The 20,694-nt window shown below is 39.1% G+C and overlaps 1 protein-coding gene across 1 annotated transcript in view; it reads right to left on the bottom strand.

Annotated features, from left to right (window-relative positions):
* Nucleotides 1-7,366: 7,366 nt before the first annotated feature.
* Nucleotides 7,367-20,694, bottom strand: part of LOC122064118 (plastidal glycolate/glycerate translocator 1, chloroplastic-like) — a 39,816-nt gene continuing 26,488 nt past the window's right edge. Inside the window, exon 8 of the mRNA XM_042627833.1 lies at nt 7,367-7,726. Within this exon, the coding sequence (XP_042483767.1) occupies nt 7,576-7,726 (151 nt within the window). The 3' untranslated portion in view covers nt 7,367-7,575. The remainder of the gene's footprint in view (nt 7,727-20,694) is intronic.

Genomic DNA, 20,694 nt, shown 5'->3' on the forward strand with positions numbered 1-20,694 from the left:
TCTCTCTCTCATAACTATCACTGTCGTGTGTCAACAGAGTTTTATATTTCCCGGGAATTTCAAAAGTTGACCTTTTCTTTTGGGGGAGAAGATGAACCTTCTCATATGGTATCTGATGAACATATTTTGTGACCAAAATACCCTCAATGTTATGGCGCCAAGCTCCCAAGCTGAAGGTGTTAAAAAACCAGAATTAGGTGTCCTTTTTTTCTTATTTCTTTTGTGTAAGAAGAGAGAAGGGCTGTTGAGTTTCAGAGAATCATCCACTCTGATTTGGAGAAAAATGAAAACACAAGCTCATTTTTGGACATAACCAAAATGATGTATAGAGAAAACAAATACAAAACAAAGTTTGTATGCTCTCTAAAACTGTTAGAGAAATGTATTAAACCTTGGCTGTATAAGGCTATGTTTGGTAGTCAAGAAAAGAAAAAAAATATTAAAGACATAATAAGACAAAAATCACGATTACACAATGATTTTTTATGTGTTTATCTCTCTTCAAATTCAAATTTTTTTTTCTTTTTTTCTTTTTTTTTCTTCTCTTTTCTTGACTAGCAAACATAGCTTAAGAAAAGAGATATTGCTGAAGGTTGTCTCCTTTGTTGACTATGCAAATACTTCCAATAATCCTATGTATTGTTCACAAAGACATAATCCTCTAACAAACTCTTTTTACAAAAGAAACCATTATTTAGATCATTAATTTTAGACCACTTAAAATGCTAACATAAGTCAAAGGAACCAAAATTTTGTAGAGATAGATGCTAGTCCATTTTCCACATGATATTTCTAGTTGAATGGAGTTGGTGTTGTGGTGAAATAAAGCTTCATGCATGGGAGCTTGGTTTCTATAAGCTTGTGGTAAGAACCTTATCTCACATGCCCACTTTATATACTAATATTTAGTTATTTACCACATGGCAGCTTTAAAGGTGCCCAAATTTGGCTAATGTGTTTTCCACATCATTTACGTGGAATTTGTAGTGGTTTTAAAATTAACGAAACTAATTCTTTGTAAAGTTATTTGAACAAAAGAGACCACTCAACTAATAAATATAGGTTATTAAATTGATATATGACCTATTAATAAGGGAATTCCTTATTAATCGAACTGTCAGGATGCCAACTCATCTTGCTTATTGAGCGTAAAAGTAGTGATATCGTGAGAATGAGTTCATACCATGGGTGTGTAGGAATCATTTCTCTATATTTTAGATAGTTTATTGAAGGAATTGAGTTCTCTGTCTAAAAGTGCAGCATACGTTAGTACTCCCTGAGTTTATTGATTTTTTTCCCCCAAAATAAAGGAACATATATGTCATTTCACAGGGGAATAAAAGAGAGATTAAAGGAGGCATACACTAGCATGCACTACACTCTTGAACGGAATTCATTTTCCTTTTATTAAAAAAAATAAAATAAAAAATCTTCTAAAAAACAAATAAATAACTTGAATTGGCAAGGAAGATGCAGTTAATGAGGTGGATGGTATCATGGTTCTAATTAACAAAGTTTTTGTGATTTGCTCACTTTTCAATTACTAAGTCTAACCTTAAATTTATTAATTTGGGAGGGATAATCAATGAGAGGGAGAGTAAAAATGATACGCTTTATATTAAAAAAAGTAATCTCTGAATTTATGTTGAACCCAAACCTTGTGTCAAAGAAACCTCGGATCATGCTGAAAATGGCCTGTCCCATTCACATTGGATTTAGATGCAACTTGATTAGTTTGAGAAGACACCACACAGAAGTAGAAAGTTAAGCGCAACCAGTCCAAAATGTAGGCACTATGCAGACTTTAGCATTTACAATGTTGTACTCCGTTCTTTTCTAGGGCATGCCACATGCCTCCCTATAACCCATGTGGTGAGTTTTTTATATGGGATTTCATTATCCATAAGGTATCAAATCACAAGTTAATGGTGTTTAATTGTTTTGACTGAGTGATTGTAACGCTATTTTCCATTGAATAACTATTCTCCTCATGTACAAAGCCTGTTTTATTTTTTTATTTTTATTTTTATTTTTTTATTGCCCAAGATGCATGACATGCCACCATAAAATACGAGAGGAGTGACTCAAACTCGAGACGTACGTCGAAGCTCAAGCCATCATTTTCAGTGAATGATGCCAACCACTAGGCCAAGGCTTGTGTCCGTACACAAGGCCTTAATTTTTTTTCCTTGATTGGAACTTTTATCAATTTGATTATAATTGTTTACAAACAACATTACTTAAAAACTTTCACCCTAGCCCATGATCAATGCAGAAAAAATTGTGGCTATGCAGACGTTCGGGGTGGAAGCCTCCAGAAAAGTTTTAGGGTTTACATGGAATTTTGGAAATGTACCTCTTTGTTTCCACTTAAAAATTTCACCCTATTCTCCATTGCTAGTGAATGTACCCTCATCTCATCATCATGGACATAGACACCTTACCAAACTACGTATATCCTTGTGTTGTGGTAGTTTGATTGCTATTTTTCCTTTGTTATATTTTCGTGTTTTGTATCATGGTTTGGTTTCAATTTCTACGCAACTATGGTAGCACTTTCCATAAATAGAAATGGCAAGTATTACTTGTCTAGCAATGAAGTGAATTAAATGATGTTCTCTTTGAACAACCAAGCATTTCTATTGTGTAGTACTTTCCACAAAATTGCATACCAATTCCATACCTCCTTGAAAAAAAAGAGCAACATAGTGGTGGATATGTATCTCCATCAAACCCAATTTATTAATAAAACTATTTATTTTCATTTCTGTATAACATTTATTTATTAGGCTTGCAAGTAATTCCATGAGTTTTCACCCAAAATTGTTCTATAGGACTTGACATCATATTCATATGGTCATTACATTGTATATTGCCAGGGTTCAAGGATGTGATTTGTGTATAGAAAAGAATCTAATAAGAATCTCGCATGTACTACTACCAGTTATGTGAGGACAAGATTCTTACCTGTCACTTGACCTTTGACCTGAGAGATCCTATTTGTTGCAGTGTTGTATCACGTGTGCTGGTAAACCAATGGTTGAATTCCAATGGACTATATACGTTAGACACGTGGTCCCACATTATTAATGAAAGAGATCGTCAACATGGGATCTGTTGCCCTTAATTGAGAATATCGATGAAAGAGAACATCTGTGCTAGATTAGACAGAAATCTGATACCAATGTTGTTTTTGTAAATTGTTTATAAATTCTTTTTAGTATGAAAAATAATTTTTTCATTTATTAAATTTTATTTGAAATATTTTTTTCAGCATCCGATTATATTCATAGAATCTCTGAAATAGATATGTACAATGAGTTGCGGTTAGATATTAAAATTAGGGGTGCAACAGGGTCGGGTTGGGCCTTGTTTCTTAAAACCCTATCCCAATCCTAAGTCCCCTTAGTTGGGCACAACCCACACTAACCCTAACTCACGGCTGCAAAACTTCAACCCATGCCCAACCCTTCAAGGTTCATCCTAACCCAAACCAACCCTGATTGGCCCTGATTTTTTAGGGCCGGGCCAGGATGATCCTAATTGGCCCTGACCCTGACCCTAACCTTGACCCTGGTTTGCCATTAAGGGCTAGGTGACCCTGACCTTGACCCTAGTTTGCCATCAAAGGCCAGGTATACCCTGACCCCTGACCCTACAAAATATGAAATAACTAAAAAATATTAATAATAAAGAGGAGATAAGAAAACACAAAGTCACAAATTACTTGCAATGGGGAGAACATCATAAAGCAAACATTCAAATAATACAAATAACTCCAACTATTATGGTAAACAAAGAGGAGATTGATGAGCACATTTATGTGTGAAATTTAGGATAATAAAACATGCATTTTACATATTTAGAATGGAGCTACCTTGGATTTTACTCTCTTTTTGCAGGTTTTATATTTTCAATACCTTAAGGACTATCTGGTGCTATATCTCCAATTTTATACATAAAGAAGTCCTATTTCTTTTCATGGTTGTAAAGAGGACGAAATTCTGAGCAAGATGGACATGTTCAATTAAAAGTACACATTCGTTTGGTCAACCGTACAAGTGTTTATTCTTTTTAGGCCAGAAAAAAAAATAATGGATCAGAACTAAACCGATATGCAGAACCAGCCCGTTTGCAGTTGTCCCAAGTTTACAAAAGAATATTTCAAATTCCAACAAGGATCAATGGACCACACCCTTAAGTGATTGAAGATTCATTTTTTGTAACAACTACCTAGCGTAGTTGGTGAGTTGTGGTGTGCAAAATCCCTTGCTTATTAGGAGGTCTCAAGTTCGAACCTCTTGGTTGCTATTTTTTGTGGAGGTTTTTTTTTGAAATATTTTCTCTCTTTTACTCATCACTCAAAGGAGCTCAGCCAAAGGGTTTCCTATGCAAGAGGAGAGATAAATAAGGAAATAAAAGAGAAAAAATAGAAAAAAAAAAAGTGAGAAAAAATAGGAAAGAAAAATAAATAAATAAATAAACGAAAATTCGTCCAAGAGGCTGTCCACATTTGAAGAAGAGAGAGAGAAAAAATAAAAAATAAAAAATAAAGGAAAAATGAAGCAAAATCGTTAGAGATTCCCTACTTCCTACGAATCTCTCTCTTCTCTCTCCTCCACCTCACCACAAAATCATCCAAGGGGATCCACCCTTGGACGTCCCTCTCTCTCTTCTATTCCCTATAAAAGGGAGTCCACAAAACCCTAAAGGGTGGTCCCTCTCTTCCTCTCTACTTCTCTTCTTAGGTATTTTTTAGTTGTTCTTTCTCTTTTTTCTCTAGTTTTCTCTTTTTCTAGCTCTAGTTCTAGGTTTTTGTTTTAAACACTTTTGTAAGTTCTATTTATTTAATTAATGCAAGCACTTTTGTTTTTGATTCAGTCTTTTATTTTTATTGTTTAAGCAATTGAAGTTGTCATTTTCAAGTTCTAGTTATAGGCTTAGTTCTAGGTGACAAGAACAAAAAGTTCAATTTTTCTCTTCAGATTTGTTTTCTCTAGTACTAGAAATTTTAGATTTGATTTATTCCAGATCTGGTTTTTAGTACCGGTAGTATCTCAAATCGATCAAGTTTTTAGTTCGAGGATTGAAGTTCAAGTAAGTAGGCTCCTTCAGTAGTCTTCTCACCCCCCTCTCATTCCCTCTTCTTGCTACCCTTTCATTCTTAATGTAGGATTTAAATTTCAGTTTTTACTTTGATGCTTTCCCTTTCCCCTAAGGTCCTTGGCTGGATGGATGTGTTGGCTTTGCCCCTCTCTAGCTATGGAACCATCCTTTTATTTTGATAATTTACTTTTCAGCCCTTCCCTTAAAGCCAAGTAGAAAAGCCCTCGTAAGAGTACTCTCTGATCAAGTAGGGTACCTCATAATGTTTATGGTGCATCCCTCGGGCTAAGTAGAGATACCTATTTGTGTGCCTCTCTAGATTTTTTCACTTTTATTTTCATTTATTTGCTTTTTAATTGTTTGGTTTGATTATTTAAATTTCTCGATGTGAATGGTTAGTTCGCTTTTAGATGCATTTGTGTTAGGTCGATAGTTAGAATTAGATCACCATAATGAATCTATGCACTTTCGCATTACCAGAAGAAGCCTAAAATAAAGTGGCTGCTCTCCTTGTGTTCTACCTGTTAGCTACACTAATCCGTATGCTTGCGATTTAATTTTAAATCCTAACAGAGATCATCTTAACAAAGCAAACAATCCAAAAAATTCCAATAATTTGTCATGATAAACAAAGAGATCATTCTAGTAAGACAAACAATCTGAAGATCTCAAATTACATGTCATGTTAAACAAAGAGGAGAACATTACCAGTGATTTTTCAAACGATGCAGAGTGATGTCCGTTAAGGGACGAAGGCGTGACACAATGTGCACTCATGCGGTGGAATAATGAAACCCTAACGTCCGAGAGCGATCAGTGAAGCGATCATTAAACACATAACTTTTGCAACAAAAGGAAAGTGAGAGAGATCAGTGATAGGATATATTAGGGTTTTTTTTAGGTGTCAATGTCAAACAATATCTAAAATCAGGTTAACATTAGGATCAACATCAGGGCCAAAAACAAGGGCCGGGGCGGGCCAAAAGTCAAGGTAAAAAAACAGGGCAGGGTTCAGGGCAGGTTGGGCAGGCCAAAGGCATCAACCCTTACCCGCCTTGACCCTAATTCAAGGTAAAACATTTCAGGGTCGGGCTGGCCCTTAAGGACAAAATATTCAGGTCAGTCCCTATTCGAGATTAAGGCGGGTTCAGACCGTTAGGGCCAAACTTACACCCCTAATTAAAATTACATGTCATATAGCTCATTATGGGATATTGGAAAAATAAAAAGGTCTTATGTGCAAATTAAAGAGTTAACACTGCATGATTTATGCTAGTGAACAAAGTATAATTCGATTATATTGTCACCTATAATAAGAAAGATAACAATTCTTTTTAGATTCTAAATTTTCCCACTTTAGAAGCAAAGTAGTTGTTCTATTTTGGAAACTGTTTTCTACCACCAAAATTTGGCCTTCTTTATTTAGGAAACAAAGATTAGACTAAAAAAGGAAATCCTAAAGGGGTTTTATTATAAAATGGACAAGGGGGAGAGAGCCATAGCTTTTTGGAACCTCCTCTCTCTTCTCCTTCGTTTTTTTCTTTCCATCTCTTCTCTCCTTTGAGTGTGTGTGGAGGAGAAACTAGGGTTTATGAAACTCTAGACTTTTAATGATAGATTGCTCTTCTTCAACTGAACGAGGAATATAGTTTCAAAGTGTTGAAAGGATTCGATCCCTATGATTGCTCAAGTGTGGAAGAACTATTATCTGGGGGAAGAACTTCGATTGTAGTTTTAAGGTAAACTGTTTCGTTCCCAAGTAAATAATTTTTGTACGATGATTTCAAATGCAAGAGATCCAAATCCAATCTCTTCCGCTATGCGATTGAATTCCCGCCAACACAGTGCACAAGGCTCCCGCTACTGCAGGTCAGAGAGGGGCAAATGTATGCAACCTTACCCCTGCTATGCAAAAGAGACTTTACAAGTCTCGAACCTGCGGTCAACATGTTGCATTAGTTCAACTTAACTGTTGTGCCACGGGCTCGCCCATTTCTAGACCCCCAATTGCTTTTCTAATAAAATGAAAACCATTGATTCAAAATGTGGATGAGATCAGGTATCCCAAAGATGCATGCATATTTTTTGCAGTAACTGCTGAATTTAAGTTGAGATAAATATTATTATTACTTGGTGAAATTAGTTGAGTTCCACCACATATAATTAAGAAGTCTTTGACATTTCCAGAAGTTGAGTTAGACTCACTTTCTGTCACTTTCTTTCTGATATTTCCATATTATTTAACTGCAACCTTGAAACATAGCAGGAAAATGGATCTGCAAGTTTTCGCGTAAAGGTTTTCCTTTTACAATAACCAAAACCTAAGATACAGATGCTGTACAGGAAGCTAGTGGTGAGCTGTATGATGAACAGTATAGAAACCATTCCCATAAATCTGAAATACTGTTTGAGGGAAAGGTTATTCATATTGATGCCCCAAATACAAATGTGTGAAACTAGTAAATAATTTTATCCAGCTATCAGAAGCAGGCTGTGCCTGACTGCTGGAACTGAACAAAGTAATGAGCCAGTTATGCCAGTTAGAGCATAAGCGATTGCACAAAAAGGGAGGGCTTCAGGCTCCTTTGCTGATAATGCTGCCGTTCCCAATCCATGAGAGCTGAAACAACCACCAGAAAAGCAATTTCAGCTATGGTTAGCAATTCAGCATGCATCAAAACAATGGGGATCCATCATGAATATTCAGTTCTAACGATGAAAGATTGTGTTGTAAGATTGGTTAAAGGAATAGTTTTTTTTTTTTTTAACTATATATTCCAGTCAAAAATGCAGATGTTTAACATATAAAGACATCTAGAGAGATTTCATATGCCATACTTTTCAAAAGCCATAATCTTTGCCATCCATAACCTTTCCTAAATTGTATTTTTGCATTATTTTCAATCAAGGCAGTGTTTTATATGATTGCACAAAAGCATATTAGCTTTTTTCGTAATATCACATTTCCTAATTTGAAATACTTTGAACACAATGTACAAATATTTTCTCCTTGTTCACCTTGTTCATTCTCTACTAACTTTTGATAGTTAAGTAGGAAGCTTGGAACTGCATTTGCATTATGCAAAATTTTGGTTTCTATATCAGAAACTGTGAAATTACCATGGTCTAAGATCTCGGCGAGATCTCGGCCCCATCTCTCTTTTTAGATTTTTTGAGACAAATAACAAGTGATACACAAAATCAACCATATCTCGACCGAGATCTCAAGATCTCAACCCCAAACAGCCCAGAACACGCTTCTCTCGCTACTCTTTAAAGAAAAAAAGACATTGTTGATGGAATTTTGGTGCTTTTGCTCGCCAAACTTCATTCCTACACTACATGCATAGTTGTTATGGCGTCACCTAGGCATCGCCAAGGAGGCGATTTGACGTCCTGGCAGAAAAAGAAGTTCATGGCAGTGCTACGATTTACGTGACTCACAAATGGCGGTCGCCATTGGCTTATAGGCGTCGCCATGACACAGCCATGGAAGCCAGGTCACTCCTAATTCACTACGCAGCCAATTTTTTGTAAAATGCAGGGTGATTTTGATAGGGCTATGTTGATTTTTGATGATTTGATGTTGTTTAATATTGGTTTTATATGTTATAGGGTATATATTGTGGGCTTGTAGCATGCTAAATAACTTCAGAGAATAGGGGAAATAAAAAAGTAGCAAACTAAATAACTTTAGAAAATAGAGAAAATAAAAAATGACACATGGGCGATTTGACCGCCATGGCAACGTCATAATGGGCGATTCATCACCAAATCGATTAGCCACCCCTCGACCGCCTTGGATCAATTTGACGCCGTGACAACTACGACTACATGTAATATATCTTCATGTGTGTGTTACATAATATGTACTATACCTATGTAGTTATGTCATATGTGGCTTATCTTATGTCATTTCAATGTATGTGAATGTGACTCATCAATCGTCAATGTTAAATGTTAAACAATCAAGTAATTTTCTATGATGTTTTTTAAATTCTTATGATTATGTACGCTTTTTAAATTGATTATATGTGTTCTAACTTCTAAAAGTATTAGATGTTGTGTCATGTGTGGAATGTAGATTGTGGAATTGAGCATGCTAGCCTAGGGTCTTACATAGGGTACAAAGTCAAAGTATCATTTTAGGTTTGATTATTTTTTTTAAAAACCCGACATTTCCATTATGTTTAAAAGGCCTAAAATAGGGTAAATGAAAAGTTTCAAGTGCTACAAAGATCATATGGCCACCGAGTCGACCGGGAAAAAAATACAATATCTCGGCGAGATCTCACAAAGCTCTCTTTTTTGGCTTAGTGAGATTAGGGGCGAGATCGAGATCTTAAACCTTGGAAATTACTTGTGATCACTAAGTAAACTCAAAACTCAGCTATCATGATTTGAGAAAAAGGTAATTTCGTCACATTATTTGCTCTTCCTATAATTCAATTAGTCTCCTTACTGGCCTGAGTTTCTGAAAGGCCTTAAAGAAATGAGGCTGGATTGGGGATTAATGTGTAACATAGTTGTCAAGTCGTTGCCCTTGGCTGTCAGGCACCTTACACATTTTGGTCGCCTTGCCTCTAGGCCCCCTCCAATGCTTTGGGTCGCCTAGACACCACTATAACTATAACGTGTCGAGTTAAAATACCAGGAAAACAGAAACCAGGGGGGTCGGGGAGGAGAAAAGAGACAATTGGAGCTTAAGGTTGTTGCAAGTCCATCCGTAGATATTAAGTGATATATATTAGAAGTAGATGAAAACTATTTTGAAACAAGACCTCCAAAGCTTTAGGAATGAAAACCTAATAACTTCGACATGTTCTTAAGTGATATATTTCTCATTATTCATACACATACCTATTTCATATTATTCATACACAGATCTCTCTCTCTCTCTCTCTCTCTCTCTCTCCCCCACCCCAACTTGAGACCTTGTTTGAGTTTGAGAAGAAAATTATTGATTTTATTTTAGTAAGTACAGGATTTTGTCCCCACCGGGTAATGATCCACGCACTGATATGAAGAGTTTCTCATATTAGTCTCTATTTTAGTGTGGCATAACAGATGCAGTTTCATATGCTGTCACCTTGATAAATCCTTCAAAGGTCTTATAAAATTATTCAACCCAAGTGTCTACCCTGTAGAAACGCAACCTTAAAACGATGCAGAAGATAATGGAAAAGCAAAACAAACAATGCACACAGATTTTACGAGATTCGGCAAGGTTGCCTACCTCCCCGGTGAGATGAGATCCTGCTTCACTATCAATGGAGAATAGGGTTACAACGCTCTTCCTCACACCTCTCCGTATTGCTTGCATTACAGAGAAAGAAACCCTCGCTACAAATATATAGCGAAAAAACCCTAATCCGGATTAAACTACAATTGCCCTCAAATAAAAAATTCGAGCAAGGGGCTACACCCCCTGCTATGCAGGGGGGCCTCCTGCCCCCCTGCAACCCCGACGGCCTGCTAACCGGCTAGCGGGACCGCCGTCCTACCTGTCTAGGTGCTGCACCAGTACTCCCTGGATTAAACTGTGACGGAATACAAGACATCATACACCAACAATCTCCACCTTGGCTTGAATTCTGTCGAGCCTCCTGTAAAGATAACTTGTGGACGTCTTCATCACTGTACCTCATTAGAGGTACAAACCCGCACCTATTTGGTGCGTCCCTCATCTTCAACAATGAGTAATATTAATCAAGTCCAAACAAGACTTGAACTTCTCTGTAGTAACTGGCTTTGTAAACATATCTGCAGGATTGAGAGATCTGTATGAATTTTTCTCAGATGAATACTGCCTTCTGACACAAGCTCCCTGATCTTGTGAAATCTCACATCAATATGCTTTGTCCTTACATGAAACACCTGATTCTTTGCAAGATGTATGGCACTCTGACTGTCACAATGTAACACTGTACCTCCTTGCTCCAACCCCAACTCACGAACCAGTCTAGCCAACCAGACTCCTTCCTTGGCAGCCTCAACTGCTGCCATGTACTCTGCCTCTGTAGTGGACAATGCAATTGTAGACTGAAGCATCGCCCTCCATGATATAGGTCCACCAGTCAATGTAAACACATACCCTGTAGTAGACCTCCTCTTGTCTAAATCACCAGCATAGTCAGAATCAACATAACCTGCCAATTCTGTAGAACTTCCCTTGCCACTGAACATAACACCTATATCTTTAGTATTGCTCAAATATCTGAAGATCCACTTAATTGCATTCCAATGCTCCTTCCCTGGATTACTCATGTATCTGCTAACAACACTGACTGCATGAGACAAATCCGGCCTGCTACAAACCATAGCATACATGAGACTCCCAACTGCGCTAGCATAAGGGACTTGAGACATCTGCTCCACCTCCTCATGTGTTGTAGGGCATTCCCTTTCAGATAACTTGAAGTGGCCAGCTAACGGAGTGCTAACCGGCTTAGCCTTTTCCATATTGAAACACTTTAGCACCTTTTCAATATACCTCTTCTGAGTTACCCAAAGTTTACCTGCATTTCTATCTCTAAGGATTTCCATGCCAAGGATCTTCTTAGCGGCACCAAGATCCTTCATCTCAAATTCAGCACTCAACAAAGACTTCAAAGAGACTATCTCATGTTTGTTCTTTGCAGCAATGAGCATGTCATCAATATAAAGCATCAACAAAATAATGGAATTATCACTTGACACTTTATAATAAACACAACTATCATACTCACTTCTTGTGTAGCCAATCTTCATCATGTGGGAATCAAAGCGCTTGTACCACTGCCTAGGAGATTGCTTAAGGCCATAAAGCGACCTCTTAAGTAGACAAACATGGTCTTCCTTTCCCTGTACCTTGAAACCTTTAGGTTGCTCCATGTAAATCTGTTCCTCCAAGTCACCATGAAGAAATGCAGTTTTCACATCAAGTTGTTCAAGCTCTAAATCATATATGGCCACCAAAGCAAGTAGTACCCTGATCGAAGTGTGTTTCACCACCGGAGAAAATATGTCATTATAGTCTATCCCCTCCTTCTGTTCATAGCCCTTGGCTACTAGTCTGGCCTTATACCTTTCACGCTCCTTCTCAGATGCTGCCTCTTTTTTACGAAAGACCCATTTACACCCAATGATTTTTCTTCCCTTAGGTTTTTCCACAATCTCCCAAGTCTTGTTCTTCTATAGAGATTCCATTTCCTCCATCATAGCTATCATCCATTTATCATGTTGTGCATCACTCAAAGCATCATGGTATGAAGATGGATCACCTGTACCTACAGTGAGGGCATAGGCAACCATGTCCTCAAACCCGTATCTCGTAGGTGCTTTGTGAGGACGCTTCCCTTTACCCTTTGCCACAGTATAGGGAACTTCTACTGCTTCCTGTTGTCCTGGTAAGTCACTTGATGACTCATTTTCTCTTGTTGTTTCTAACTCACCTAACTCCACCTGCACAGTAGAACCTTCTTTATTTTCATCAACTGCTAGTAAATTGTAATTTGACTTCACTATATGAGACTCATCAAACACGTCTCTGCTAAGCACAACTTTCTGTGAACTTGGATCCCACAACTTGAATCCCTTTACACCTTTCTTAAAACCAAGAAAGATACATTGCTTAGACTTTAAGTCTAACTTGGAACGCTGCTCACTCTCAACATGCGCATAGGCTGGACAACCAAATATTTTTAGAATAGAATAATCTACTGGTTTTCTTGTCCATACCTCTTCAGGAATTTTACAATCAATCACCTTTGATGGAGACCTATTGATGAGGAAACATGCCATGTTCACTGCTTCTGCCCAAAATCTCTTGCTCAACCCTACATTCAGCCTCATACTCCGAGCCCTTTCTAGAAGTGTTCTATTCATCCTTTCAGCTACACCATTTTGCTGTGGTGTCTTTGGAACCGTGAAGTGACGTGTAATCCCTTCAACTTTGCACAATTCTAGAAATGGCTTGTATGTGTACTCTCCTCCATTATCTGTTCTCAAGTATTTAATTTTCTTTCCTGTCTTCCTTTCCACCTCAGCCTTCCATTCCTTAAATTTAGTTAACACCTCACTTTTATGCTTCATGAAGTAGATCCAGACTTTCCTTGAGTAATCATCAACAAAGGTCACGAAGTATTCTGCCCCACCTTTAGATTTTGTTGTTGAAGGACCCCATACATCACTGTGTATATAATCAAGCACCCATTTACTCTTATGTTTTGCAGTTTTGAAACTAACCTTGCACTGTTTTCCGAACACACAATACTTACAGAAGTTTAATTTACAAGTTTTTACTCCCTTCAACATTTTCCTTTTATGAAGCTCCATCAATCCTCTTTCTCCCATATGCCCTAACCGCATATGTCACAGATAAGTATCATCTGTATCAAATACTGCATCTGTAGTCACAGATGCTCCACCTATAACTGTGCTCCCTATGAGTCTGTATAGGTTTCCTGCTAGCTGTCCCTTCATGATAACCATTACACCCTTAATAACTTTGAGAACTCCACCTTCTGCTATGTACTTGCAGACATTTGAGTCAAGTGCCCCCAAAGATATTAAGTTTTTCCTTAATTCTGGCACATGTCTCACATCTGCTAAGGTTCTTACTATCCCATCAAACATCTTGATTTTGATAGTGCCTATCCCAATGGTCTTGCATACGGCATCATTCCCCATTAGGACAGACCCACCATTATATGGTTGATATGTATCAAACCAATCCTTATGTGGACACATGTGATATGAACATCCAGAATCTAAAATCTAAGAATCAGAAGGTTGATTCTTACCTGATGATATAGAGAGTACATCTCCATCATCTCCATCTGAACTGTCAGCCACGCTAGCTTCCTCAGATGTCTTATCTACACCTTTCTTCTTTAAGTCTGCCTTCCTCTTCAAGCACTCTCTCTTCAGATGACTTTCCTTCTTGCAATAGTAACAAGAGACCTTTGTCTTTGCCCCTTTTGATTTCGATCAACTCTTCCCAAATCCCTTCTGATTTGATCTCCCTCTCTCCTACTCCTTGTCACCTCCGAAAAAACCTTCTCCTTGAGATTTCGTACTACTGGCCTTCTTCCTTGTATCATTGGACATGAGGGCAGCTACGACTTTATCCATCTCAAGGGTCTCCTTCCCGTACAAGAGAGTCGTTACTAGGTGATCATATAATTCTGGGAGCGACGACAGCAATAGTAACGCCTTGTCTTCATCCTCGATCTTAACCTCCAGGTTTGCAAGTTTACTTACGATCTGATAGAATATATTAAGATGCTCTAATAAATCCGTACCTTCCTCCATCTGTAGAGAATACAATTGCTTCTTCACGAACAACTTGTTCGTTAAGGACTTCGTCATGTAGATGCTTTCAAGTTTCGCCCATAACTGCGGTGCAGATTCGATACCCACAACATATTGTAGGACATCATCAGAAAGATTTAATCGAATAGCACTTACTGCCTTTTCCTCCATCTCTTCACAATCTTCGTCAGTAATTTTTGCAGGTTTCTTCGACTTCCCCAATAACGTTTTCGCCAAACCCTGTTGTCTCAGAAGATCCTTCATCCTTTGACGTCAGAGGGTGAAATTGTTTTTCCCATTAAACCTCTCAATATCATACTTGACATTCGATCCCTTCCCTGCCATCGTGATAGTAAACCCTAGAAAACGGAAACCTAGAGCTCTGATACCAATTTGTAGAAACACAACCCTAAAACGATGCAGAAGATAATGGAAAAGCAAAACAAACAATGCACACAGATTTTATGAGGTTCGGCAAGATTGCCTACGTCCCCGGTGAGATGAGATCCTGCTTCACTATCAATGGAGAATAAGATTACAACGCTCTTCCTCACACCTCTCTATATTGCTTGCATTACAGAGAAAGAAACCCTCGCTACAAATATATAGCGAAAAAACCCTAATCAGGATTAAACTACAATTGCCCTCAAATAAAAAATTCGAGCAGGGGACCGTCGTCCTGCCTGTCTAGGTGCTGCACCAGTACTCCCTGGATTAAACTGTGACGGAATACAAGACATCATACACCAACATACCCAATCAATTTTCTTTCGTGAGGTCCATTACCACTGACTACTTTTCATTTAGTCTGTTAGTAATTCTATTAAAAGGGGGTTGGTGGGGTGGGGGTGGGAGAAGACAGTACAAATGATCTTAACGCTTCCTCCAGGCAATAGAAATTACCACTTGCTGGGTATTACAGTCACCCCCTTAATCCTCAGTTTGGACCCTTTAGTCTGAATTACATCCTCCTCCCAATGGCACAAAAGAGTATTCAGCAGAAAATTGAAGATTACATTCACCGGAATCGGTCTCCCTCCACATATGACAATTATGCCTATGCAGTTATTTTCTACAGGGTTCAGTTTGCTGTCCACTGCTGAGAGTCAAGCCAGTCTGAATTGATACTCTGCTCACATGATCCGATGTTCTGTCTGCTTAAACTACCATTAGAATTCTCCTTGTCGTTTTGTCTCTACCATCTTAATATTGAGTCTTAACCATTTACTAGGCAATCTAAGGATTAAGAGTGGAACCAGAACCGACAATTTATGATAACAGATGTAGCCAAAAATCTGGAGTAAAATGGGAAAAGTTGAGTGAACTGCCATTCCCAGGGCTGGGTTGGAGGTTTTCCACTTCATTAGGGGGTGGTCAGATTTGGATTGTCTCTTAAGATGCTAGCCAGGGGATGACTGGACCCCAAGCTACTAGTAGTTGCATGACAGCAAGTCTTATGCCTGACAAGATCAAATTTAATGAGAGTCCTCTTCAGTTTAGATTTCATCATACAGCAGAAAAAATCCTAACCAAATCAATTTAAAAACCCTCCATCAAATAGGAAGTCCTACCATCCACCTTCTTACTTCTATTTTTGTTTCCCTGTTGTCAGCTTCAGCCTCCTAGTTCCATAATTATCTCCCTTCCTACAAACTGCCACTGAATGTAATTGAGTTTTCATGTTACCAGATGCACACATCTGTTCAAACCTTTATATAGTATGTTCCCGAGCTCTCAAATTTTCATATAATTAAAGGAGTATAACATGAAACGTAAATCGTTTTTAAATGACATCAATCTGAATTAGAAGAAGACAAACCAGATAAATTTTATTCAATAATTTATCTTCAAAATTTAGGATGCTTTTGTTTCTGATTTTAAGATATCGATCTCATTATTGAAGTGCCTGGCTTATGGGATATAGAAAGAAATACAAGGAATAAAAAGGGTTGACAAGCTTTGGCGATGGATTTCTAAAAGCCTAACGGGTTAGGTTCAGAAACTCAGTTGAAAACCAGAATTGCGGTGAATAAATAAGGACCGGAATTAAAGAATAATAGATATAACAGTGATCTGGATTTCAGTTTTGAATCAAATTTCAATGGATCAGTATATTAAGATATAGGCTCAGAATATTGAAGGTGGAATTTGATCCAAGGGTCTGATCTCGAGTTTTGAAGAATCTTACTTAAGATAGGACTTCCCAACTACGAATCAATTTCTGCAATAACTTTTGCAGAGAGTACCTAATGAAGAAGAGGGTTAGAAGAAGATATGACCAGATCTCTCACCTGGCCTTGCTAGAATCCCACCAGCAGTATTGGAATCTCACCAATGGAGTAGTTGAGTCTCACAACCAGTTTCTGAGTCAAACAGAAGAACAGAAAAAAGCCATGCTTTATCTCACCAAGGAACCTTCCTTCCCCTTACCAGCCACCTCTTCCACACTTGGTCTGAACAGCTTCCTGCCACTTATCCTCCAAAATATCTTCTCCTTTTAAGAGTCTCATCCCCCTCACTCCCCTTCTTCCTGGTTCTAACCTCTCTTGGAACATAGGTACATCCCGATGATCATTGGCCAATCTTCCCATTTCCTTTCCCCTCCTATACCATCTGTGGATGAAAAACCACAACATGCCAGCCAAACCACTCTACGCCAAAACCTAAACCACCGTAACATACATACCATTACCACTACCTCTCAACAACCCCCACAAACTCAGTTACAGCTTACACTCATCACCCTGCAACACATCCCATCACCTCTCACATTAAAACCCTCACATTAGTAACCTTGCCAACTCCATTAACTATAGCACCATTTGTCAACTTTGTAATGAAGCCCCCATCACCCATAATGACACCCAACAGTACATCAAACAAAGCCCACAGAAACACCACCCCTAAAGCTAAACCCATTCTCCGACCAGGCTTCACAAAACCATCCCCACAAGAGGTTCGGCTCCACCACAGCTCTCACCTGAAACCTTCCCATCCACAGCAGCCTGCAACACCTAGAAGGAAAATCCACCAAGACCCAACCATGAAGTCGTGTTGGGGTGCTCCACCAGTGATCTCAAGCAAAGACCTCACAACCCACCCTTGCAACCTTTCTGCAACTTCTGTCGTTGGACTGATTGTAAATTAACCTTTCCCTTCATCGGACGACTTGCGTGACAGACTCGTGTCACTTTGGGATCCTAGAGGCGCAATCTTTATATGCTGGACGGATAGAGGAACCTTCTACGTGGACTTCTGTTCGGTGAATGCCAAGAAGGCAGTTCTGGCATACTCACCTTGGTGGTGTGGTGACCTCCTTCTTCAACTGGGAGTATATCCCCTCGACGCTGATGCGTCCAACAGAGAACTTGACATTGTCCATGTTTGGATCCAAGTCTTTAATAGCCCGGCAGAAGCTCTTTCTTCTCACACTGTTAGATCGGTGGTCTCATGTATGGGTCGAGTGCTTGATACCAGTATAAATATCTTTGAACTAATAGAGAATGGAATCCCGCTCGGTGCTGCTAGAGTGAAAGTGGCAGTGAAAAATCCAGAGAGGTTTGTTTAACCTCCAAACTACATCTGCTGGATGGAGAATCAATCAATACCTTCTTCAAGTTCGAACTTACTACTCTTTATTCTCTCTGTGGACACATCACCCATCCGGTTGAGTTATGCCCGGACCTTCTCCAACTCAGAGAATACCCCATAATACTCCCTTTCAAGGATGCCACCACACATCCCATTCTCATCAACACTGACCCACAAATCTGCCAAAGCATTCCCTTGATCCCTGTCTCAGTAGTATCCATTGGTGGCATGATGTCACAAACTCAATCGGTACTATTGAATGCAGATTATGGATCACTCCCTACTTCCCTTTGTGCCTCTATGCAAATAGATGTACCCAACCTTCCACCGTGTCCAAACCCTGATGGTCAAATCCAAAACACACTAATTCCAAACCTCACTTTCGATGAGCAAGTGTTTTTGCAGCAACTGCTGTCCATGGAACCAAAGTATGGCATCCCAACAGGTCCCACCATGAATATGTGCAACTACCATCTTATGTCAACTTCCAGTGACAACATTCTTCCCATCTCTAAGGCTACTGGTGTTCCCCCTATTGCTACTTCTGGGGGTCAAAACATGAACCTGCCCCACATTCCAACTGAAGCCATTCGAACCACCACTCCTCCTGCACCCACATTGGATGAGGATCTCATAAACCTCAACCCCACCCCTACCAAGAGCAACCCTATGTGCCAATTCAACAAAGCCAAAACGGTCACAATCAACCATGTTTTTAACCCACCAACCCCACAAAACCCAACACCACTCAACGTCTACAACCCATTTGGCGAGGGACCCTTGCGGGTCAGGCCATACAAAAGGCCTCGACTAGATTTAGTGGAGCCACCACTTGTTGAGAATGTTTGTGTCCTGGTTGAGGAGGCAATATCACAGTCTGATAACCCAACCACCTTCATCAACCAACTCTCTGATTGGCTGAAAGGGAGGGCTGTACCAACTGTTCAAACTGGTACCCAGACCGTGAATGAACAAAAAGCTACAAATGATGATCAGACACGGACAGGGGAAGAACATCAAGAGAGGGAGACAGGCCACACCACAAAGGACCGGGTAATTATCATAACCATCTTCCATCCTTATTCTATATTTTTATCCTGCTTTTTCTGTGTTCTTTTAAGTATTCTGCTTTTGTGGTATGAATTAAATTCTCCCTACCTTCGACGACAGTTTATCCAAAGGTACGCCTTTTAGCATAATTTCATTCCATGCATGTGCTGATCTGTCACCTGGCTATCTCAACTGAGCTATTTTTACTATCTGATTCTGGTGAACTTGTATATTTAGTCATTTCCATTCTTACTATCTCTGTGCATATATTGGGTCGATCGAGTCTATATATTGTCTGCCTGTGGTGTTTCAAAAATAGCCTGTTTTGAATCTTCCCGATTCTCACTTAACTGTAGCAGTGACAAAATGAAAATTCTATGTTGGAATGTTAGAGGTTTGCATAGCAAAACCACCAGGGGTTGCCTCTACAATCATAAAAATGCCACCAAGGCCGATTGTATATTCCTCTGTGAAACAAAGGTTTCAAATCATACGGCACTTAAGCCTGTCAAAGGACTATCTTCGTACTGTACTGGTGCCTTTGTAAACAGCTCGGGTTCAAATGGGAACAGTGGTGGGCTATGGATGCTCTTTAGAGTCCATGTGAAGTATTCCATTCTTCATACCAATCAAAACTTTATTGCCATTGAAATGGCACCATCTATGGAACTCCCCTTTAACTGGACACTTATCTGCATTTATGATCCACCCAAATGGTCTTTGAGATGGGATTTCTGGGAAGAGCTTGATCAATATCTGCAATCCATCTCAACCCCCACCCTAACGAAGTCACCTCACAAAACCAAAAATTTGAAGGCAGACCTTTCAAACACTCCACATCTTCCCTGTGATTGGTGGAAACCTTATCCAAACACAACCCCCAGAATATCACCCTCAAAGGCAACCCTTTCACCTGGTCCAACAAACAAAAGCCACCAAATCTGATCAAGGAAAACCTAGATAGAGCCTACGCCAATCAATTGTGGTTAGCCAGGTGCCCTGCAGTGATTCTCTCAAAAAAAAGCTTCTCTTGGTTCTGATCACAATCCCATCCTATTAACCACCCACCTAGAACTTCCTGCCTGCAAAAAATTGCTCCATTATCAGCACTCTTGGATGTCCCACCCAGAGTCCATAGCTTTCTGCTCGAATTCATGGAACTCCAGTGGTACGAATGATAACATCATGGTGAAGCTTGCCTCGCTCAGCAGATCTAATGTAGGACTAGATCTGAACAATCAAACTAGACCCAACAACAGGAACTTGTAACCAAAGAACAACCAAACCAGCTCCACAGATATATGAGAAATCAGACTTCACATAACAGTCTAGTAGCACTATCGATCTTAAGGAATATTAGCACAAAGAATAAACAAAGAGAGCAGCAGCCCTTAGAACTAAACCAGGGACTGATTAAGTGTATTAACCACTTCAAGTTCTTCTCAAGTATGATCAGGAGTCCAGAAATCAGCAGTCATAATAGCAGAGATGTCGAATCCAGAAAATAGAAGCTAAAGCCGCTAGAAGACAAAAATAGGGAGATTTTGAATATCTCTCTACAGGCTCCTCAGAAACAGTCCAAACTAAGGTCGATCCTTAGTAGTATATGGATAAACAATCGATCAAAATCTGGGCTCAAACCGAGGGCTGGAA

Source organism: Macadamia integrifolia, unplaced genomic scaffold (assembly GCF_013358625.1).
Source record: "Macadamia integrifolia cultivar HAES 741 unplaced genomic scaffold, SCU_Mint_v3 scaffold1527, whole genome shotgun sequence".
Classification (NCBI taxonomy): domain Eukaryota; kingdom Viridiplantae; phylum Streptophyta; class Magnoliopsida; order Proteales; family Proteaceae; genus Macadamia; species Macadamia integrifolia.